General features: G+C 53.2%; 1 protein-coding gene and 1 long non-coding RNA gene across 3 annotated transcripts; both read left to right on the forward strand.

The window, feature by feature from the left end:
• Positions 1 to 8,561: 8,561 nt before the first annotated feature.
• Positions 8,562 to 20,617, forward strand: Klf15 (KLF transcription factor 15). 2 transcript variants are annotated; one of them, XM_055617510.1, is made up of 3 exons: positions 8,562 to 8,726; positions 12,356 to 13,459; positions 19,635 to 20,617. In XM_055617510.1, the coding sequence occupies exons 2-3, from the start codon at positions 12,381 to 12,383 to the stop codon at positions 19,801 to 19,803; spliced, it is 1,248 nt and encodes a 415-aa protein (XP_055473485.1). In that variant the 5' UTR covers positions 8,562 to 8,726; positions 12,356 to 12,380; the 3' UTR covers positions 19,804 to 20,617. The 2 variants fall into 2 exon arrangements, with proteins under 2 accessions (XP_055473485.1, XP_055473484.1); XM_055617509.1 differs by lacking the exon at positions 8,562 to 8,726 and adding an exon at positions 9,818 to 11,400.
• Positions 20,618 to 21,428: 811 nt separating this feature from the next.
• Positions 21,429 to 23,177, forward strand: LOC129684381 (uncharacterized). Its single transcript, XR_008721316.1, has 3 exons — positions 21,429 to 21,869; positions 22,019 to 22,114; positions 22,448 to 23,177. It is a non-coding gene; the product is annotated as an uncharacterized LOC129684381 (long non-coding RNA).
• The last annotated feature ends 375 nt before the right edge of the window (positions 23,178 to 23,552 follow it).

Here is a 23,552-nt window from a genome sequence, read left to right on the forward strand (position 1 = left end):
GTGTGTGTGTGTGTGTGTGTGTGTGTGTGTGTGTGTGTGTGTGTGTGTATTTTTGAGACTGATTTCTTGACAAAGCCCAGGCTGGCCTCTCATTGATCCTCCTTCCTCAGGATTTTTAGGTGTGTGGTACCAGGCTGGGCAACATTTACTTTCACACTCACGAAAGATTCTATTTTAATATAACATACTAAGTCATACAATTTAAAAACACAGTAAAACCGTTTGATTACAAAAGTAACGCATATCCATTGTAGAAAAATCTAGAAACGTGACTGTAGGGTAGAGCGATGACTCACACTCCCAGAACTCCACATAAATATTGGTTAAAGTAGCTGATACTCCTGTTACTGTCGCATTTTTCTTTGTTTTTTGTTTGTTTGTTTGTTTGTTTCCTTTAGGTAGGACTGTGTAGTTTTGTGCCACAGTTCTTTGCCTTCCTTTCTCTCCCTGGATCCCCTCTTTTCCTCTCAGCCCTGGCCAGCCTTGCGCTCACAGCAACCTTCCTGCCTCAGCCTCCCACCTGCTGAGATTACAGACACGAACACCCAGGCTAGGTTTACATTTTTTTTTTCCACTTTAAGCTTCATAAATAGTCTTTTTAGTTTTTGACTTAAGTTTACACGTGAGGATTGTGGCAGCCACATGAGTGATGAGGCCTGGATTCCACCCACAGTGCTTTGAAACAAAACAACCAGTTTGAGGTGACAAACATTCTGCTGCACAGATGGGCCATAGCCGATGGTAAGGGTTTTTGGTGGTGTTTGGTTGAGGGTTTTGTTTGTTTGGTTGGTTGATTTTGGTTTTTTATTTCATTTTTGATGAGCTTCCGATCTTTCTCACTTGGTGGGAAAAGCGTGCTTGCTGGAAATCTGACAGAACACCTGGTCATTTCTTTGAGTTTGTTCCTGAGTGTAGACGTGTGGCAGCTTCATACACAGCTTGGATGGGTTGTGGAGATGCGGGCCGGTTTAACCTCTTCCCTGCATCATATTAAAAGAGCGAGTTAGAGAAAGAGTGGCTTGCTTCATGTTTCTTTGACCAGGAATGAGGTTAAAATCTCTCTGCTGGAGGAAAGACCCCTAGGGTCCCCTCCTCAAAGTACCAGAACAGGACCACACCAGTTCTTTCTCCAAAGAGATAAACAACATCTACCCCTCCTTCTTAAGGTCCCAACAACAAACTGAGGTGTGATGGCACCAAAGTCCACTCTGGGGAACGGAAGAGTTTATTTGGCTCACTGAGTATGGCTGAGGAGCTGCAGGCAGAATCACCAGTGACCTTAAAGCAGCTGCACTTTCAAGGTGTCTATTAGGTATATTCAATGGTAAAGGTCTGCGTCCATCAGTCCATCAGGGAGAATAATTCCCCAACGGCTGTGTAGGTAGAGACGCTCCCCCAGTCCTTCCCCACCTTTATACTCCAGCCCCTCCCCCAGCCACTGGCTGGGAGGTATGGCTGGCTACTCAGGCAAGGGTCCCATGACCCTCTGCCCTCCTCCTGTGAGGCAATAGAGGCAGTCAACAAGCTCCTCTGTGGTGATCTTTTGCAAGTTGGTGTAGCGGATTTGATGAAGCCGGCTCTGCTGGGTTTACAGAACAGGCAGCCTAGACGCCATGGGTGGGGACTTCAGCCTGAAGCTGGCCTGACATATGTCAAGTCTCACTTCAGTCAGGCAGGAGACTCGCTGTCACTGAGGCCCATGCGATGGGGCTCAGGAGGGCCTCGGGCTGAGGCCTGAAGGGTCCATCTTCACTTCTGACCATGACTTCAGCTCCTTCCCAGTAGGTCATGCAAGCCTGGGCTCAAGATTCTTCTCCTGTCACCTCCATGTCATTGCTCTGTGAGTCCTCAGGCAGATCCAGAGTTTTCATGATGCCGTCACACTTTATCTAGATGGCAATTTGCTCCTGTCCTGATGGCACCAGTTCCTCCTACAGACTCTTATGCCCATGCCCATAGGATGGCACCAACCTCCTAGACACAATGGGTGGGAGAACTTGTCGAGCACTTGGACCGAGCAAGCTGGCATATAGGACACACGTGTGTTCGCTCTTGGTCCTCTGCCTGGCATATGATGAGCACTCAGGAGAGGGACCTCCTATGTCAGCTGGGGATTCATATAAGCTTCTCAGAACTCCGACAATGACCTCGGGGTGTGTTGTCTGCCTCCCACCTCCTACCTGCCCCTGCCAGCTCAGTGACCTACACAGCGCCATCCTCTCCCCTCTCCAGAGTGGAAGATAAAGAGGGTTTCTACTGCTGCAGGGCATTCAACTGCATCACAGTCCATCCCGCAAGGCTGGGCTGTGAGATGAGCGGGAAACAGACCTGGCCCCTCTCGTGTAGACGCTCCTCACAGGATCTCCTCCTGACAGACTCATAAGTAGAAAACGCATTGAAAACACCTGATGTGTGGAGCAGCCTCACAGAGCAGCACAGCACAGTACCCTGAACACAGCACTGTAACCCTACACATAGCACCCTGCATGGATCACCCTTCGTATAGGAGCCTGCATACAGCACCTTGCCTAAAACACCTGCACCTAGCCCCCTATACTCACAGACTATGGCAAGCATTCGACTCAGGGCTGTGGTCGCTGCTCACCAGACTACAGTTCAGCAACCTGGGAAAAGGTCCAGACTCAAAGCTCTACGAGGTGCCACTCAAGCCATCCCAAGCTAAGCAGCCCGAGTCAAATCCCTAAGTTCCAGTAGCTACTGGTAGCCATCAGCATTATGCAGGTGACAGGTCTGGACCATGGGTAGAGGAGCACCACTCGCAACAGACTCAAAGCAATGTTGGCTTAAACATCAGTGTCTCTGTCACTCTCTCTCCTGGGGCCCACCTGGTGAGGGGGTAGATGCCCGGTGGGGGGCTCTGTGGGGTCTTCTAACCTGGCCTGTCTTCCCCAGACAATGGCCTTGTCTGCCTGGCCCAGGAGGGTTCTCCCTGGCTCTACACTGGGAAGAAGCACTTCTGCAGGGCCCTCTGGCCAGCTAGGGGGCACGGAGAGACACTGTCTTATGTGGGGCAATTCTGTTGAGAACTAGAATTCTGAGAAAAGGAGAATACGCAGGACAGGCAATGCTCCCTACGGGAGACAAGCACTAATTAATGAACACATTAACTAACAGACCATCACAAACCTCGAGAAATGCTCAGAAAGAGAGGCACTGGCTAAAAAGGAGGTCGGGACTCGGGATGTAGCGGTAATCAGGAAGAGGAAGCAGAGGTGCAAAGAGCCTGTGGTCAACGGAAGTGGAACACACTCCAGCCTTTTAAGGAGCCTTCTGCAGAGAACGTGGGCTCAATTCTCAGCACCCACATGGAGGCTCCCAACCATCTGTAACTCCATTCTCATGGGATCTGATGCCCACGTACAGCCTCCATGGGCACTTCCTGCACCTGGCGCATAGACATACATGCAGGCAAAACACCTGTACATGTAAAATAAAAATAAATTTTTACAATAAATACAAGTGTAGTTGCCTATAAAAGTAGATCCATTAACTTATTGGCAAACCTACTTTTAGTACATATTTGATTTTTACTTGAAGTGATAATTATGCATTTATCAAGTACAAGATGATGTTAGCAGGTATATGCAGATAAGTGAAACATGACCTCAGATAGCTGATTGTTTGGTTTTGGTTTTTGTTTGTTTATTTGATTATTTGTTTTCCAAGACAGGGTTTCTCTGTGTTTATCCCGGAACTCACTTCGTACACCAGGCTCGCCTCAAACTCACAGAGATCCATCTGCTTCTGTCTCTTGAGTGCTAGGATCAAAGGTATGGGCCACCACTCCCAGCCCAACTACTGCTTATCAGATTTCTGTGCACAGGATAGTTGAAGTAAGTCCCTGACAGTGGCTTACAGGAAGGAGATGTGGCCCAGAGTCAGAAACTTCTGCTTAGTTCCAGGCACTTTCTCAAGTTTGCTTTGTAATTCACTTGATCCTGAGCAAGCCACAGAGTGGCTCCCTGCATTGTTCTGTCTTCAGAGGCAGATGTCCCAGGGAAAGGGCTTGTGGAGATTTACAGGAGCAGTGTCTGGGAGAGGAACTGTAGCAGAGACAGCCCTAGGCCGGGATGTAGGTCTGGTAGATAGGAACAGCTCCAACTACACTCTGGAGACTTTTGGGCAGGGAGCCCCAGCACTACAGTGCCATCAGCTGTGTGAGATTTCTGCACCCAGCAAGAACCGCCAGGCAGCAGCTGGGAAGCCAGGAGAGCCATGCAAGGGAAGCTGTGTGTGAGCCAGAGGTGAGGTCTCCTGAGGCTCTGATTGGTAATGCTTCGCCAGCCTTCTGCACAGGGGAGTCGCCTCCATGGCCTAGACACTTCAGGAGCATCCTCATGTTCAGATAGGAATGGAGAAATGGAGGGGACACAGCTTGACTGGAATCACGCACCCAAGGCCCAGAGCAGGGTTTGAAACAAGGCAGGCTACCCAGACCCTTGTTTCTCCATCTGTACCAACTGCCCTCTTTGAGGTGGGGCAAGTGAGAGCAAGAGGCCACCTGGCGAGGATGCAACTGTGCACAGCCTTGAACACCAAGGTGACTTGAACTGGGGCTTTTTTTGTTGGCTTCAGGCCAAGAGCTTCCAGTCAGCAGGATCCTTGGGCTGCCAAACCATGTGGGCCCTGTGAGGTGGGGGCTGGCATTGTGTGATGCGGCTTCAGCTTCTCTTGGGTAACTGGACTGGGGTTACTGAAAATGGCTCCAGGTAGGCAGCTCTAGGACCGCTGTTTACCCAAGGAGGAAGGTCTCAGGATGCCTTCCCTGTGATGGCTCATCCTGGGCTTGCATCGTCATGCTTGTTCATGCTGTATCTAGCTGCCAGGGAAGCAGGCATCCCACACAAGACAAGCGCCTGGCCAGCACCTCTCCACCCCCGGAGACTCTTGCTGAGCCCACCTGTATTGCTTCAGAGTCTGCCTCTGCAGGAAGAAGCTAGCTGAGAAGCCAGCAGGATGGGGCCTCATTGTCTGCAGCTGGTGTGCTGCAGGTTTTGGTGAGCAGCTGGAGCTCGGGGCATGTGCACGGGAGATGAGATGAAGCTCAGTTAACTGAGAATGTCAGTCCAAGGTGCACAATCTTTATTATCTGTATGTGTGTGTATACGTGTGTGCTGCGCTGGGAGGTCAAACCCAGGCCCCAGTACATGTTAGGCAAGAACTCTATCTCTGGCTCAAATCCATGATCTTAAAGAGCTTGCTGGCCTGTGGGAGATAGAGACACTAACAGGCAAGTAAAAAAAGAAAAAGAAAGAAAGAAAACCAGAACTGTGCAATAAAATGAATCAAGGCCAGAGACCAGAGAGCAGCGCCAACACGGTTTCAGACCTCGTGACCGAGGAGAAAGCCATGGGCTAAAGTGACATTTGAGTCGAGGTCTGAACAGGAGGGATCCACCCATGAAAACATCTCAGGAAAGAGAAATAACAAAAACATGATCTGGACATGAGAAAGGCTTCTGTTTCCTGGTAAAAGGATACACTTCTGAGGCTGGGGTTCAGGAGTAGAGCACTTATCTCAAATGTATGATGCCCTAGATTCAATAGCAACTATTAAAGGGAAGGAAGAGACAGCTATTCCAAAGCAGGAAGAGAGAGAGGGAGAGAGAGGAGGGGGAAAGGAAAAGGGAGAAAGAGAGGGAGAGAGAGAGAGAGAGAGAAGAAATCTAAAATCAATTACATCTTGATAAAATATGTGAAATCTGGTAGGAAAAGTAGCAACTTCCCCCTTCCCGAAAGGACCAAGTGACAGACGGTTTTACAGGCAAAGCCAGAAGATACTCAAATAATATATTTATATCCATTTGGTTTCTTTTAAAAAGCAATGTAAGTTTTCCTATTAGGAGAGTAATTGAAATTAAAATACATGAGGCTAGAGAGAAGCCTCGGAGTTTAAAAGCATACACTGCTCTTGCAGAGGACCTGGGTTTATTCCCACTACCCACGTGGTGCTTCACAAGCATCTGTAACTTCAGTCCCAGGGATCTGATGCCCTTTTCTGGCCTCTTCCGGCACTGCACGCATGTGGTGCCCATACAGAAACGCTCATGCACATAAATACATATAAATCTTTTTTAAAAACTTAAGCTTAAAAAAATGAGAACACAGTTGGGCCTGGTGACGCAAACATGTGATTTGAGCACTCTGGGAGGCTGAGCTAGGAGGATTGTGTGTTCAAGACCAGCCTAGGAGCCATAGCAATACTTTGTTTCAAACAAACAAAAAAAACCCCTACAAATTTGCAGAAAGATAAATCTAAAGATCGAGGCTCTGCACTGTGATGGACATTTAGAGGTACCTACGCTGAGGTGGTAGCTAAGACTGGCATGGGCTTGACTGCTGTCCGAGGATGGATGGATTATCAGGCCCTGCTGGCGAAGGAGGCAATTAGGAGCACAGTAGGCATGAAGGCAAACTCTGGAAGGCTCTGAGGGAGGTATATATATACACACACATCTATACATACATACATACATACATATATATATATCTTACAAGAAAATTGTTCTCGTTTCCCCAGGGACCAATTATCCCCTGTTTAGGGTAAGTCCCTGGAACCCTATTTAATTCCTTTTCTGTTTTGTGGTGTGAGCTTGCATGTTTGTATGTGGGCACACACATCGCATACAGACATGCACATGTGAGGCCTGAAGCTGACGTTGGGTGGCTTTCTCCACCTGTGTTATCTTCATGGAGGCAGGGTCCCTCTCAAACCCTGGAGCTCACTGACTGCAGCTCGCCCAGCAGCCAGCTTGCTCTAGTGATCTGCTTCTGCTCCCTGTGTCCTAAAATGACAGGCAGCGTCAAGACCTGCCTGGCTTTTCTAGGTGCCAGGGGAGGTAAACTCTGGTCTGGGGCTATGAATCCATAGAAACTTCCCTCTGTGCCGCTTACGTTCTCTGTAGGAGACAAGAGTGCACAGAAATGAAAGTCTTTAATAAATTAGAAGACAGTAAGTATCCAGAACTGTTCAACTGGAAAGGAAAATAGGAAAAAGGAGGGCACGGGGCAAATTCCGGCTCCCTTGAAGGTACCACTTCAGTAAAACCTGAAGGAGGGAACTGAATGAGTGAAGGGAACAAACAGCATATGTAAAGGTCTGAGCTTGTGCCTCGAAAGTTGGAGGCCAGAGGGATCTGAGCAAGGAGAAGAGGTCATGGAATGAAAGGGAGCCAAAAGAGGCTAAAGAAAGCAGAGAAAACTTGGGCTATATATATTTCCTGTGAGGGAGCTGGCAGCCCCGGGAAGGTTCTGAAGCAAGGATGCCTAATCTGACTCAGGTGTAGGCAGGATGCTAGGCCATGAGCTTTGAGACAGCTGGAGCATCTTCCCTGTGGGCGGAGGAGGCTGCTCAGCTACACCTTTGCATTCAAGCTTCTGACCTTTGGCTGCACTTCTCTCCAAGGGGTGGGAGATATTGGACAGAGTGTGAGGAATGCAGAGCCCAGCTTAGGCAGAGCTGTGGAGAAGTGTGCTGGCCCAGACTGACCCTGCCCTGCCCTGCCCTGACAAGATGGGATCAATCGACTTTACCAACTAGCCAACTCCACCTTCTCTGCTTGCTAGCCCAGGCTACAGAATACCGCAGCTGCACAGTGGGTACCGTTCTATGATCAAAAAGTTGACGACGCTTTGAGTGTGCTCTGGCTAAGACTCTGTTTAACTTCTGGGTCCTGGGCATTGCCCTGGAGAGTCCTCAGATCCTTAATGCAGGGATCTTGGCTTCAGCAGGGACTATTGTGAGGAGCAGAGGGAAAGGCTGGCCGCTTCTCAGTGCCAAGTAGGAAGTGCCAGGAAGAAAGGTCTGTCCAAATGTCCTCGGTGTCTGTAAGAAGTCCCCTAAGCAGACGGACTTGGTTGTGCCTGGCTAGGCAGGACCTGGTCCGTGTGGCTAGGAAGGTCCATGCTCTCTCTCAGCCAGCTGTAGAGCCAGGAGTAGTGTGAGCTAAAGGACACAGCAGGGTACCCAGCACCCTCTGCTCACGTGCTTTCTTGTGCATCACCGTCGGTGCAAAAGCGGTCCAGGCTGGCTGGGGACTGAAGTCTGAAATTCCCTCTGCAGATCGGTAGCCCCCTGCAGTCTTTGGGGAGGCGTCTGCGGTGTCACGGGCTCACGGTGGTGGTCGACAAGCCTCCGCAGACAGTCGCGGAGGCCGAGGGCAGCGCAGCGAGCGCGCATTCCCGTGGGTAACCATGACCGCTGGAGAAAGACCAGACGTATTTTTACAATCGGTCCCTTTAGACACGGTCCCCTACTCGATCGGCCTTGATCGGAATGAGGAAGGGGCTGCCGGGGACAGTTCCGCTCGCGAGGCCCCACGTGGTCCGCGCTTCGGGACTGTGCGTGCCTCCTGTGGATCCCTGAGCCCATCTCACGTGCGCACCGGAGAACCGAGCGCGAGTCCACGCAGAGACCCGGGAGCGCGTGGGCAGCGGGAGGGCGCGGCAGGGGCGGGGCGGGGCGCGTGACGCTCAGGCGCCAGCCAATGGGGCGCGTGCCCGAGGCCGAGCCTCCTGCGAGCCTTCGCGGCGCCCGCGGCGTCACGTGAGCGGCCGGAGAGCGCGGAGAGCGGCGAGCAAGCGCCGAGCGCCGAGCGCCTAGCTCGGCCGCGGGGAGTGCGGGCTGCGGCCAGGAGCGCTGGACGCGCGGCCGCACACGGAGCCGGGCCGCACGCGCGAGGCCGCGCCAGGCTACGCCGAGTCCAGGTGGGAGACGCGCGAGGGGCCGCGGCCGCGTGGGTCCGGACGCCCGGGGGAGCGCGGGCCGTCCCCTGCCGCGCTCTGTCCTACCCGCGCGCCGGGACCCGGGAAATGCGGGAACCCCGGTGTGTGTGAGCGCTCGGGGCCGTGGAGGGCGAACCCCGCGTGTGCAGCCCCCGGCCGGGGAGTCCACTCGCGTCCGTGGCACTCCTGGATCTGCGCTCCCATATGGCGGCGCCTGGCAGGGCCTGGAGACCGAGGGGCGGAGAGGTTACTGTCGGTCACCGCAGCGGTGGCCTAAAGAGGGGAAGCGGAGGAAGACACTGGGCGGAGGGTAAGGTGCTCTCTGAAGCTGTGCGCAGGAGCCCGGGCCGGCCGCCTCCTTCCCGACGTACTTCACACCCACCGGTGGGCACCCACGCGCGAGCACCTGGCGGACACCCGCACGGCTGCACTGCGCCCAGCACACGCAGTCACACGACACAAACTCACACCCATTTGCGCGCACCCGCAGCGTTCCTGCGCTTATGCTCCGTCTCCCCACGCAGAGTCCTCAGGCCCCTTTGACTAAACATTAAGGGAGAGACGGCTGAGGGTAGCAGCCACGGGGCAGGGCAGGCCACTCCTCTTGGAAACCCTCTCGCCTGGAGTGCACGGGGGCTGTTTTCTCCCACGGTGTGGGGAAGGTAATCCCAAATGTTTGAGCCTTTCAATTGTTCCCCCCCACCCCCCGACCTTGGGGAACCCCCTGTCGCCTACAGGTGCGAGGATAGCAATAACTTTGGGGCCTTCGTACTCCTCAGGGAGGAGACTCTTATTTTGAAGAACGGCCCCCATTCGCCACCCCCGTGATTTGCACGCTGACCCAATGGCTAGCTAGCCCTTGGCCGGCTCTCCGCTTGTTATCAATTACATGTTGTTCCTACAGCCGCTGTGTCCCCGGGAGGATAAACAGCAGGCCTGGCCGGCTAAGGGAGGGGGCGGAGTCCAGCGGCCTGCCGGGACGGTGCCCAGAACAGGGTGCCCCCTCCCCCTGCACGCAGCCTGTGCCTCTGGCGGCGCCACGTGCTGCTGTTTTTCAGGGACCGGCTTGCCCGTTGGCACTCAGGCTTTCAGCCCGGGTCCAGAAAGTCCTGGGTCCCCTGGACCTCTCAGTACTTCAGTGTCCCCGGGGTTGCTCAGCACTGTTTTAAGGTCCTGTTGACTGGCTGGGGCCACTCCTGTATTTGCTCTACTCCCGGGTTCAGGAACGGTTCAGCAAAGGCTAGCTCCTGACTCTGAAGCTAACCCTGTAGTGAACAGTCAGAACTGCTTGTGCAAAGCGTACAAGCGGTTCTCACAGCGGTGCCTGCTGTGAAGGCTAAAATTGTGCGTGGTTTGTCCAGGGGCGAGTGACTTCTGAGTTGAAATCTAGATAATGCACTCCTACCTGGAACGCTAGGAGAGGCAGGACTTCCACAGAGGGGACATTGGAACCATAGCTCAGGCTCCGTTAGCGCAGGTAAGCCAGGTCTAGGGCGTTAGAGTCGCAGCATGTGTGTGGGCAGGGACCTGCAGTAATCTGATACATGTTTGGCCGAGGGGCTTCCTTCCTTGCCGTTCCATTTTGCCATCATCCTTTTGTACCTGCTCTCCCTCTCCCTCCTTCCTGTCGGCTCTCATCGGTAGCTGCCTTTGAACTCACGATCCTCTGGCTTCTGCCTCCTGAGTGCTGAGATTATAGGCATGAGCCACTGTGCCCACCCAGCACGGCTGTTTGTTTTTATGTCAGACCTTGGTTTCCAGCCTTTTAAGAAGAAGCTTTGATACCACCACGATCACCCTTGGAAGCAGCATGATTGCCCAGGGTTGTGGTGTGTCCAGCTGTGATCACATTTCATTTTGGGAGATTTTAGGTCCTGTTTTGGGTCCTGGGACACCCTTGTGCCCTGCATTTGGGTGACTGTTGAGACCCTGCTAACTGGTCAGTATACATGAGCTCAGCTACACTTTAGCTACAGCCAAGGTGTGTGCTAAGAGGGTGGCAGGTGGGGTTAGGAGAATGGAGTGTGTGGGCTCTGCCTAGCCCCTTTCCCCCTTTACATTGTCTGGCACTCTATTACTCCCCAGCCCCTGCTTAGGTAAAGAGTGTGAATTTTGGAACGCATTTCCAGTTTTAAATCCTTAGCTGAGTATTTAAACTCAGATGGCCTCTTGGCAAGATTATCCTGGGGCTCAGATCTTGCCTCTATTCTCTGGAGCAAGAGAGAAACTTGGGGAGTACCAAAGCATGGAACTGTTGGGGAAACTGAGGCACGAGGGAGCTTGACGACTGGCTTCTTGGCTGCTGGGCAATACCAGGTGCCAGGCAGTGGAATGGACCTAAAGATAGATGGACAGGGTAAGTGTGCAGAGAGTCTGAGCATTTCCCTTCATCAGTCTTGATAATCAGACAGCCATGGTCACTGGGCGGGGACAAAGGTCCAGAGAGGTGGCCCCATCACAGGCAGATACTGTTGACTCTTCTTGGACGCCAGACCGATTATGGCCTTTGGCTGCAGAGGACACAGCTCTCCTCTCTCCTTCCTAGCAACATTCTCTGAGCCCCTCTTGGGTACCTGGTGTGGTGCTGAGTTCTGGGGACCCAGGAGAGTGTGCTGCCAGGAGGGGACACAGGCATCTGCTGAGCCTTCCCACGTCGGTGAGTGTCGCAGACAAGAGAGCTGGGGAGGGGGCCAGGACAGGAGGCTCTGCTCCCACACATTGGCCAAGGGCAAATGTCATCCATCCCCCCATCCTGCCCAGTGGTTGTGAGGTCCATGGAAGTTACCCACAGGCTGGGCTCTCAGACCTTCCTTGGATTCGTGGCCACCAGGGGCTGGACCTTGTTCATCATGGCAGGAAAGTATTAGGCATCATGGAGGGAGTACTTTGCTCAAGTATGCCTTGCCTTGACCAGTCATGGAGTCTCGACTGTCTTTGAACTAGACTGTGGAGATTTGTGGAGAAATACCATGAAGGCAGGCAGGCACTTAATGGCCTTTAATCTTTTTTCCAAACCATAGCTACCAGGTGAAAGCACAGGCAGCCCAGATAATGTGTGTCCCATCCACTTCTGGGAACATTGTGCTTGCATTCACGGCAGTTCATTTTTGAACATCTAAAGTGAACATCTAGCAAGCAGCCTGTGTTTTTATTTGCTCAATCTGTAAACCCTACAGAAGCCCCAGTAGCATGGGCTCAGAGTGCAAATGGCCTCTTTTCTTCCCACCCCCTCTCTGACCCGGCATAGGGAGTAGAGTTTAGGGTCTTTCCACTTGCAGGGCCTCCCCACCCTGGCCTCCTTTCCCATAGACTCAGCTGTTCAGCACAGACAAGAGCATTCCTCGTCTTATTCTTTTCCAGGATCATTCTGGAAAATGTTTGAAACCAGAAGTGCCCCGGGTTGTGCAACGGGCCTGGAGAGGGCTCTTTTGCAAACAGGATGATGCAATTTTTGAAAACACACTCGCCAGCCCCATTCTCCCATGGGATGGAGGCAGGATCTGGACATTTGGCCACAGGAGGCCTCGGGCAGGCAGCCGAGGGTGGGGGCTGCAAGGCACCGGTGAGCATTTGGTCCTTCTAACCTGCCCTCCCTTGTTCCCTCTTTGCAGGCATCACAGGCTCAGCCAGGCCAGCATGGTGGACCACTTGCTTCCAGTGGACGAGACCTTCTCGTCACCAAAATGCCCAGTGGGTTACCTCGGTGATAGGCTGGCCAGCCGACGGCCATACCACATGCTACCCTCACCCATCTCTGAGGATGACAGTGATGTCTCCAGCCCCTGCTCCTGTGCCAGTCCTGACTCCCAAGCCTTCTGTTCCTGCTACAGTGCAGGTACGGGCCCTGAGGCCCAGGACAGCATCTTGGATTTCCTCCTGTCTCAGGCCACACTGAGCAGTGGTGGTGGCAGCGGGGGCGTTGGAGATAGCGGTGGCCCTGTGACCTGGGGCTCATGGAGGAGGGCCTCTATGCCTGTGAAGGGGGAACATTTCTGCTTCCCTGAGTTTCTGTCAGGAGACCCCGATGATGTCTCCAGGCCCTTCCAGCCTACCCTGGAGGAGATTGAAGAATTCTTGGAAGAGAACATGGAGGCTGAGGTCAAGGAGGCCCCAGAGAACAGCAGCAGGGACCTGGAGTCCGGCGGCCAGCTCTCAGCTGGGCCACACCGGAGCCACCTCCATCCAGAGTCCGGTGGGAGAGAGCGCTGTACCCCACCATCAGGTGGCATCGCTGGGGGTGGTGCCCAAGGTACTGGTGAGGGGCCGGCACGCGACGGCCCCGTGCCCGTGCTGCTGCAAATCCAGCCTGTCGCTGTGAAGCAGGAGGCAGGCGCAGGGCCGGCCTCCCCAGGGCAGGCCCCAGAGAGCGTCAAGGTCGCCCAGCTCCTGGTCAACATCCAGGGGCAGACCTTTGCACTCCTGCCTCAAGTGATACCGTCCTCCAACTTGAACCTGCCTTCCAAGTTTGTGCGCATCGCGCCCGTGCCCATTGCCGCCAAACCTATCGGCTCGGGGTCCCTAGGACCCGGGCCCAACGGCCTGCTTGTGGGCCAGAAGTTCCCCAAGAACCCAGCAGCAGAACTTCTCAAAATGCACAAATGCACTTTCCCAGGCTGCAGCAAGATGTACACCAAGAGCAGTCACCTCAAGGCCCACCTGCGCCGGCACACGGGCGAGAAGCCCTTTGCCTGCACCTGGCCGGGCTGCGGCTGGAGGTCAGTATCTGTGGACAGGCTGGGCAGCAAGCAAGTGGGCTCATCTATGTTCACCTGGGTGTGTGGCCAAGGCCCCTTTCTCTGTTAGATAAAGTGGATTAGGAAAGGAGCAAGGGATGGGCAGGGGGCAGGGGCACAGGTATTGGAGACTTCCTTGTCCCACCTGGTGACTAAAGCCGGAAGCCACCTGGTATCCGGTTTCTTTAAAGACCAGGTAAGTCTTGCTGGGGCTTGTGCTGTGTGAGATGAAAGATAAGGGGCTGGACTGAAGCAGAAGGAAACTCAGCTAAGGGGTAACTGAGTTTGGTGACACAGAGGCCACAAGCCAGAGGCCTATCCAGGCCTTACAGCACCTTGGGGTAAATACCACCATCACACCCATGACATTTCTAGTGAGGTACATGGAAACTCTGACTGGCTACGAACCACCCAGGCTACAGCACTCTGTGAGTGGAATGTGAACCCCAAGACTTCAGAAAATGTCACTTCCCCCCAGCCAGAGGATGAAACTGCTCACAAGTGTGGGCTGAGCTTTGCCTTGTTCCTTCCTGGGGACCTGGAAGTGTGTTTGGGAAGAAAGAGAGAATAAGCACAAGGAAGGACAGATGGCAGATGGCTGCGATATGGGGTCAAAGGTGGCAGAATCCTTCAGACCTCTGCTCTAGACAACAGGGTGCCCAGCTTTCTAGGGCAAGGAGCCTCAGTTGCACAGATGTGGTGGCAGGGACCATGGAACCCTGCAGTCACCCTGCCCGGGCCCAGGGGGCTGCTCATTGTCTTCAGGAGGCTGGTGGCCCACAGAAGCTCACATGTAGAGGGTGCTGTGGCCTTAGTGGATAGGGTGTGTGCCAGCAGAGTGGTCCACGAATGCATGCGTGTGTGTGTGTGTGTGTGTGTGTGTGTGTGTGTGTGTGTGTGTGTTACATGTCTGTGCACAGGGATGACAGCTGGACCACCTGAATGGATGGCCGCCGTGTATGGGCACACCTGCCTATGTGCTGGGTGAGCATATGTGTCTTGCACCTGGTGTGGTGTTGGCACTCTCTGGGACTGTTCATGGGAAAGCCGCTGAATGGCAGTCCTGATTGCATGGGTTTGCTTGCCTTATCACTGCACCCTGACTGGTGCTGCCCATTTGAGTGGCATCTCCAGAAGGTAAGAGGCCAGGTGGGGGCTGAAGGCTGTGAGATGTGGTCAAGGATGAGGGCTGGGAGGTAGTCATTGCCCAACACACGATTGCTCTCGGAAGCACAAGGTATCTAAGGAAAGGCCTTGGCTCTGCCCCTAAGCCTTGCACCGGCCTCATTGTTCAGGCAGAGCCCACTGGGCAAGACTGGGGACATGGTGTCCATGTCAGGGTCCCTGTGTAGCATCTGCCTCAGGAAACAGCTGCTAGTATGAGTGTGTGAGATCCTCAGGATAGTCTTGGGTATCAGAAGCCTAGGGGTTGTGAATAGAAGGTTTGCAAATTTCCTGCAAGTGGACCCTCTTCCATCCAGAGGCAGTGGGGTTGACAGCAATCCCTGGCCGCATTAGGTGGGAGGATGGACCCCCCCCAACACACACACACACACACACACACACACACACACACACACACACACACACATCTTGATCTGGACAGGAAGGAATTTGATGACAATGAAGATGGTAGTGGGAAAATGTCACATTGGGCTGGAATGATCCCAAGCTTCGGAGCCTCCCCACCAACCCCCTTCCCTTGTGTATGCCCTTCTGTGGGGGCTCCTCACTCCCTGAGACGGATCTGGCCTTTAAATGCAGAGAACACTCTGGAGTGTTTGAATTCCAGTGCAGCCTCTTGCTCTGGCCCACAGCCTCCCCAGTGTCCTCCCTGGCCTTGCCTCATTCTCAAGCTAGGTCATCCACGCCACCCTCCCCTCTGTGTCCCTGACTACCCTCATGGGCCCAGGGATGCTTGTGGTATCCCAGCCTTTGCTATGTACCCCCAATACTGGCCTTAGCTCCTCACAACAGCTCTACAAGCACATGCAGTAACCCACACTCTACAGAGGGAATTTGAGGTACAGAACAATCATTTGTCACAGGGATATAGCTAATGAGTGTGGTTTCGGGGTTGGGATGCATCCCCGTGAGTGCCACACCCCACTGATTCTTTGACAGTACAGCCGGGTATGGAAGTGGCCATAGTGTAAGCTGTGCTTCGTGTGTGTGTGTGTGTGTGTGTGTGTGTGTGTGTGTGTGTGTGTGTTTTCTCCTATATTCAGGTAAACATGCACATGAAGGCCAGATGTGCTTGTCATGTGTCTTCCTCAGTAGCTCTCCAACTTGCTTTTAGAGACAGGGTCTCAGTGAACCTAGAGCTCATGGGTTGGCTAAGCTGGCTAGCCAGTGAGCTCCAGTCTGTCTCTGCCCTGCCAGCATCGGTATCCCAGTCACACCCTATGTTCTGTTTTTATGTGAGTGATCTGAACTTGGGTCCTCAGGTGTGTGCGGCAAGCACTTTACCAAATGGGCCACATCATTAGCCCCTAGGCTGTGCTTTGTCTATTGTGCTCCTGGCTGTGGAAAAGGAGAGGGCTGCAGCAAGTGTGGTGGTAACGGGCCTGTTGGGGCATGTAGTTAGTTCTGTTAGCTCTTACAGTAAGACTTGAAGTGGGCCCAGACGAGGAAATAGAGCACTTAAGCACATTCTCTGTGGTCATACAACATTGGCAGAGCTACTGGGCAGTGGTGGCGCACACCTTTGATCCCAGCACCGGAAGGCAGAGGCAGGAGGATCTCTTGAGTTTGAGGCCTTCCTGGGTACAGAGTTCCAGGACAGCCAGGGCTACATAGAGAAATCCACTCTCAAAAAAAAAAAAAAAAAAAAAAAAAAAAAAAAAAAAAAAACCAACCCTGGCAGGCGGGTTTGCTCCCTCACCCGTCCTAGACCCAGAATGCTTCTCCACACTGCTGCAGCACACCTCCCTGAGGAGAGCCTGTAGTAAGCAGAGGCCCCTCCTCCACCTGTAGCTGGGCCTAGTCAGCCCAGCATGTTCTATGCTTCCCATCTGGCTCTGGTGCTGGCACTAGGCCCCGAGTTCCTAAACTTGCCCTATCTCCTGCCCTGGCCCCACTCCTCAGCCCAGAAACCCCACACACACAGCTGAGGTGGCACCTGTCCCAGTCCAAAGCCCACTGCCTTCTGCTTGTGCAGCCAGAATTCCCTGTCTCTCTCCCTGTTGGGACATGGCTTTGCATGCAGGAGGGACTAAAGCCAGCCTGCCTGCTCTGGTCTAACCATCTGGGAAGTGGCTGTTTGCCGCCTTCCTAGAAGTTTCCTCTCCTCACTCGCAGACACAGGCTTCCTTTGTTCCCCGCACTGGAACATCCTGTTCCAGAGTGGCCAAGCCACTCCTTCCAGAAAGAATCTCACTGGGCCATAGCTAAAGTGAATATTAATAGCAGTCAGCAGCCTGTGTGGCATGCACTGCCAATGTCCACGGTGGACACAGGAGGCCCAGAGAGAGACAGTGGAGTCCGAAGCCACTGTTGGAGGAGGTGGGCATATGATTCAAACTTAGTGGTGGGGTCAGGCCAGCTCTCAGCCTCATTGCTGCTGCCCATCAGCGGGGATGTGTCCTCTCGCCTTGCGGTTGCTCCATGTACTATCTACAGGCTGTGCACTGCACATGCAGCCTCAGAGCCTGCAGCTTCAGAGATTTGACTGTTGACAGTGGCTTTCTGACAGATGGCAACTCGCGTCTCACACAACTTTCATGCTGTCACCACTGGTGGTCTTCCTCTGCCCTGTGACCCAATAGCAGGAGTCAGGAGCCTGCCCCACAGATGCCAGGCACCAGGCCTTTACCGTGTACAGGCAGGTCCTGTGCTCTACTCCCTGAATTCAATAGAAGCTTCCAGTTCTTAAACAGTTGCCACAAATGGAGCCTCATTGTCTGTCACACTCCCCTGAAATAGGGCTGTCATCCTTGCTGTTCCAAGGTAGGGAAACTGAGGTATAACAAGCTTGGCAACTTACCCAGACCAATCCCAAGGCTGTGTCCTGCCTGGCCAAGATCTCTCATCTCTTGCTCCATTGCTGCCTCAGGCTTCTCCTTAGGCTGTTATCAAAGGATGTGACCCAGTGAGGTGTGTGTGTGAGGGGGCTTATCTTCAGCTCAGTTACAAAGACAGTCCTGTCCTTAGGTACCAAGAGGCTGTGGCAACAGAGAGGGGCCCTGGAATGAGGACAGCTTGTTCTCTGGCATGAATGCCTCTCAGCTGCCTGTCCCTCTCAAGGTGTCATATAACAAGAGGATTGCTACTCAGTTCCCTGGAAGGCAAGCAGGAAGTAGGAGAGGAAACTGAGGCCCAGAATGCTCAGAACCGGTGGGGACTGCCAAGCCTGTTCTTTCTGGAGAGAGATGTGTGTCCAACTCCTGCTGGGGAAACGTGACTATGGCACAGGGTCCTGATAACAGCACTACCAAGCCAGGCAGAGGAAGCCGAGAGGCTAGAGCAGACAGGCCAGGAAAGGAGGCTTTGTTCTGGCCTCCGGTGTTCTGTGAGTTCCACACCGCTGTGAGTTCCATCTAATTGGATGGTCCTGTGAGATACCTGATGCCTGGGTCATGGTTGCAGGCCAGCTGCTTGCACAGTAGCTCCACCTGCACTGCCAGCAGCACAGGAGATTGAGGTCCGTGGTGTCATGAGCCCTGCCTGTGTTCAATGCCACTGTTCCTCTTGTGTTTCCCAGGCTGAAGTCAGCAGGGCCCACTATAGAATCAGAGTTGAGATGGCCGTAGCCCCTGACAACAAAGTGTGATCTATCTGCTGTCCACCTATTCTCCATGACCAAGTGTCCCCTTGTGGAAATGGAGTGCCAGGGCTGGAGCTCATGTGTGTCCCGGGAGTACATGCAATGAACAGTGTGTGCCAATCCTTTCTCATCCTGGGGTACCTGCTGAAGACCCCTGTTTAAGTGTAGCTCCCGAGCACAGAGAACCAAAAGTACACCCTCCTTCCTGGAGCTAACACTGTCTAGGGACAGCTGAGCATCATTATGTTGAAACTTAACTTAAAAAAATACTGTGGGGCTGAAGGAGCGGCACAGTGGTAGGACACTTGTCTAGCATGTCCAAGCTTTGATTCCCCAACACCCACAAAAGGAAAGATAGTAAAGTGGGGGATAGTGCTGTGAGAGTCAAGGAGATGATGCAGGCTCTTGAGGAAGTGACACTTGGGCTAAACTCTGAGGGATAGGCAGAAGAGAACAAGGAGAGAAGAGGGTGGAGGAGATGGATGTGCAAGTGTCTTGCAGCAGGAAGGATGGAGAAAAAGTCTGAACAGGCGGGGCACAGAGGAACCAAATTTGTAGTTGTGGTGTAGTGAGGTCCTAGGATCCTGTTGCTAAACAGGAGCGGAATGGAGAGCCTCAGATCCCCGAAGGTATCGCCAAGCAGCCTGGGCATCTTGGCCTGGCTCAGGTTCCTGCCTGTGCTGTGGGAGTCTGTTCCTTGGCCTGCAGTGGCTGAGAGAGGAAGCCATTTAAACGTTTAGGAATACCATGCCGGTGAATTTGGAGGCATCTCAGAAGGCCCCATGCCCAGATCTGTAGGGTGCAATAGACAGGCAGGCACAAGTCTAAGATCCTTCCCTGTTGTAACTGAAACATGAACCAGGCACTCCTGTGGTCTGAGGAGTCTGCTTCCCTTGCTGGGCCTATGTCACATCTGGCTGGTCTTCACAGACCCTTCAGGGATATATCTGCTGCCCCTACTGCAGGGGAAGGTGAGGTCAGTGGGCTAAACACTGTTGACCTGCTCTTTGCCAGTGCAGGAGTGATCTCATGCCCAAGGACTTGGAAACTGATTTGACCGGGGGAGAAGTGAGTGCCAGGTGTCTAACAGCCTTAGGCCCCTTCCCATGAGAAACAGTAGCCAGATACCATGGGAAGCAGGCTCTGGCCAGGAGAACAAACCTGTGTGCCTCGTGTCTTTTGACTCCTGCCCTTTGGGAGGTCTCGGGACATCGGGCTTGCCAGGAACTTCTTGGGTGGCTGCAGAGGTGGTCTAACAGCTTAAGATTGAGCCTGGCTTAGCTTGGCTCGCTGTGCCCTCCCCGTGTCTCCACCGATGCTGGGGAGGCAGCTTTGAGGTCACTTGTGGTAGCAGTGCCCACCCTGGCCTGCCTGACCCGCCGTGTCCCACAGGTTTTCCCGCTCAGATGAGCTGTCACGGCACCGGCGATCTCACTCGGGTGTGAAGCCGTACCAGTGTCCCGTGTGCGAGAAGAAGTTCGCTCGGAGTGACCACCTCTCCAAACACATCAAGGTGCATCGCTTCCCACGGAGCAGCCGAGCGGTACGCGCCATCAACTGAGCGCAGTGGCTGCCCCGCCCCTCCCCCAGCCCTACGTTTTTTTTTTAAATGCAATAACTTATTGCCTCCTTCAGAAGGATGTGCCATATTACCAGCCTCCCTTCTGAATCTTAGGAGGTGGGACCCAGAGCCGCCATGGCTGCCTTTCTGGGGAGGACCTAGAGTCCCCAAGGTCCCTGGGGGCTGGTTCCCTGGTGGCCTAGGTGGCCCAGGCAGGCCTGTGCCCTGTGCCTTTGTGCCTTCCTGCCAGCTAGAAGCAGTGTTTGGGGGCCCCTTGCCCTCCTCCCATTGGGCTCCCTACCTGGGCCAGAGCCAACCTTATTGCTGGGGAAGAAGTGTTTTGGCTGTGTTGAAATAGTGATTCCCAGAGGAAGCTGTTCTGGGAAAAAGGAAGTAGGTCAAAAGCGCAGTGCCATATGCAAGAGGCCTTTGAGGGTCCAGGAGGATGGCCACCCTCACTCTAGGCCATAATGCATGTGCTTAAATGCAAGACAAATGGAGCCACATCCATCTATACCTAGCCCGGGTCACCTCCTCCAGACACCAGCCTCCCTGTTGTGTAGGAGAAGGGATCCGGCCTGACAGATGGAAAGCAACTAGCTAGCGCGTCCTAGTCTGACTTAGATTTGCATTCCTCATCAGGTCTAGAAATTAGTACCAATTGAACTAGCTTGTTTTTGACAGGTCTATTTCACATCCTATGAATGTATGTAAATAAACTGTACATAGGTACGCATCTACATAAAATATCTTTTAATAACACGTTGACATTTGTGTAAATTTGAAATTAAAAAAATTCTATAAAGTTGGTGTACATATGTTACAATTATGTATATTTTCTTTGGTCCTTCATAAGAATATATTTACTTTGCCAATAAAAAAAAAAAAAAAGAAGAAGAAGAACTCAACCATTCTTTGGCCTTGTGTTCCTCCACTGGCCTGGGACATGGAGCTGGTTCTGGGGCTCTGCTCCCTCCAGATTCCTCTCTTGAGCCCATGTTCTGGTGTCGCCTGTAGAAAGGGTCTCGGGCCAGCAAGTCATTGCCATTTGAGACCTTTGCTGGGCACTTCTGTGTGCTGAGGCTATCATCATATGTTCTATTGGCCCTCCCCAGGAACGTGGCTGGCTAGTTCCTCCCTACACAGTGACTTTGACATCTTAGGCATCTTCTCCAGGCAGGGGGTGGGCTTAGGTCACTTCTGCCTCCCCAACCCCCTGGGGTTCTTGAGGTTTCTGCCATCGGGTTCTGCTATCAGTTTTGGATCCGGATACATGCCTTCAACAGACTGGGCTCTAGGATCAGTAGTAGCAGACCACAGGGGAAGCTGTGAGCTCCTATGGAATGACCCCAGGGAGGCGCCCAGGGCTCGCCACCTCAGCAACTCAGCTGGTGTGAGGTGCGCAGCAGGAAGACCTTACTGGTTCACCTGTGCACAATGTACGCTGAGAACATTCTGGAAGTGGACCTTTCCTGTTGACCTCACTAAAATAGGTGGGTGCTGGCTGGGCAAAGGTTTCCCAGGAGCCCCTTGGAGATCTGGAGCCAGCTGGCAGGTAGGTTTCCAGCAGAGGTATGCCCGTATCCTGTGGAGTGAAGCTGTGAGTCCCAGAATGAAGAGGCCACTATCCTGGCTGGCTTGGGGTAGCCCTGCTAATCTGTCCTGCCCAGAGGAAGCTGGCAGCCATTGAAAATTCATATATGACCAGTACATCTGATCAGAGAATGGACATCCCATCTGACCTGCTTGTGACCTCTGTCCTTTGCCTGTGACCACATGTACCTTCTGAGGACAAACAGGCCCTGAGGAAATGAGACATTGATTTCCAGCTGTGTAAGCGTAATTTCTCTTCATCTTTAAACAATCAATGCAACCACAGATACAAGGGACATTGCAGAGACAGAGGAGGTCTGTTTATGGTCATGCTGGTGGCAGAGTGGAAAGGAATACACCCATGTCCACACGCACCATGGCTGAGGATGGAGGGACATGCTCTTCCCCCTCATCAGCTCACCACCAACAGCCTGGTTATTCCGCTTGGCTGTGAGCCATCTTGGGGGAAGGAGGTAGGTAGGCGGTCTAAGTCAGCACGGGCTCCCAGGATCCTCCCCTCCTACATCCTCACCCCTGCACTGCAGGGGAGGCAGGGGAGGGTACAGCAAGACACACAGAGAGGGTTTAGGGTTACTGCATTCTCCCTCATGCAACCTCTCAGTGCTGCCGCTTTGGGTGGATTTCTGCGAGTTCAGATTTCAGCTGGACCTTGCACAACAGGATGGTGGGAAAGTCCCTGGGAGCACAATGGTCAGTGGTAAGTGTCTCAGCAGAGCGGAGTCTGGGAGACTGGGACCAGGAGAGGATGAGAGTGGCGTAGCCTGCCTGCCCCATGCCCTTCTGTCCTCAGTGTTCTCAGTGGTCGGAAGAGGAGACAGAGACCTGTGGACCTGCAATTGTTTGTGGTTGGGGAGGACTCTGGAAGATTATGAAACAGGGAAAATGACCTAAATCTGCCCCCCCGCCCGTGAAATACTACTAACTTGCTTTTAATGTTAATGATAAGCAACCTTTTTTTAAAAAAAAAAAAAAAGTTTTTCTTTTAAATCACTCCTCAATTGACAGCTGTCACACCTTTTCCTGGTGTTAGGCCGCCTTAAGTGGTGGACTTCCAGTTGCGGTGGATTGCCAGTTGCCGATTGCCCTCATTGTAGCCAGCTGCTTTGAAGCCTCCTGGATGTCTTGGGGAACTGCACTGTGATCAGCTGTTGGCTGCGGAAGGGTGGTGCTGGCTCCTGAGGCACATCCCAGCCAGGGGTGGTTTCAAACAACTTGCCCATCTCTAGCCTCTCTGAACTCTAGATAACCCTGTAACCATTTCCACCCACACCAGAGCGGAGCCTTTCCTTGGTGGGCTCCGGGCGAAGGGCTGTGCTTTAGTTGGTGCAAACGCAGCTCATTTGCATGGAGCTTTGCTTCTGATTGGTGCTGGCAGCCTTGCCACACCCCCTTTCTGGATATATAAGTCTGCCTTCAGGCTGCATTCTTGAGTCAGCTGAGAGGCTGTGCGGAACTTGTGACCGAAACCAGCGAAAGACTAGTCCAGACCTGCAAGAAACAATAAAGCAGAGCAAGTGGAGAGATTAGAGGCTCTGAAGCCTCAAGAAGCAGGGTCCCAGCCTTTGAAACTCTGAGACGAACAAGGTTACCACAGCAATGCAGAGCTGGACTGTTGGGGTTGTTACAGCCCAAGGCAGTGAGCCTCTAGCCTGAGCACCTGGAGCCCTGAGTCTCTGGCTTCTACACCTCCCCTCCATCCCAACTTGCTTTGTAGCTCAGACTGGCTTCAGACTTGCCATCCTCCTGCCTCAGCCTCCCGAGTGCTGGAATAAAAGGTGCATAGCAATACACTGGCTTTCTATTTAATGAATTCTTCCCATGAAGAGCAAAAGGTTCCCAACCCTCCTATCCTATTTTGGTTTCATTTGCTATCCTAAACACCGTGGCCAAAGGCACACAGGGGAGGAAAGATGCATTTCATCTCCCAAGCTGTAGTCCATCACTGAGGGGGATCAGCACAGGAGCTTGAAGCAGAGATCATGGAGGATTTCTGCTTATCGGCGTGCTACCTGCTTCTGCAGCTACCATTCTCGTGCAGCCCAGTGGGCACACAGTCCGCAGTATCCGCAGTGGGCACACAGTCAGACCATTGCTAATAGCAAGTAACACGCAGATCAAACTGCTGCAATAAGAAA

The sequence above is a fragment of the Psammomys obesus genome, unplaced genomic scaffold (genome assembly GCF_907164565.1).
Source record: "Psammomys obesus unplaced genomic scaffold, mPsaObe1.curated_primary_1811, whole genome shotgun sequence".
Taxonomy (NCBI): Eukaryota; Metazoa; Chordata; class Mammalia; order Rodentia; family Muridae; genus Psammomys; species Psammomys obesus.

Coding starts and splice junctions, on each gene's coding strand:
- Klf15 (XM_055617510.1), top strand. CDS start 12,381: ATGGTGGACCACTTGCTTCCAGTGGACGAGACCTTCTCGTCACCAAAA. Junction 13,460..19,634: donor TGGCCGGGCTGCGGCTGGAG/GTCAGTATCTGT, acceptor CGTGTCCCACAG/GTTTTCCCGCTCAGATGAGC.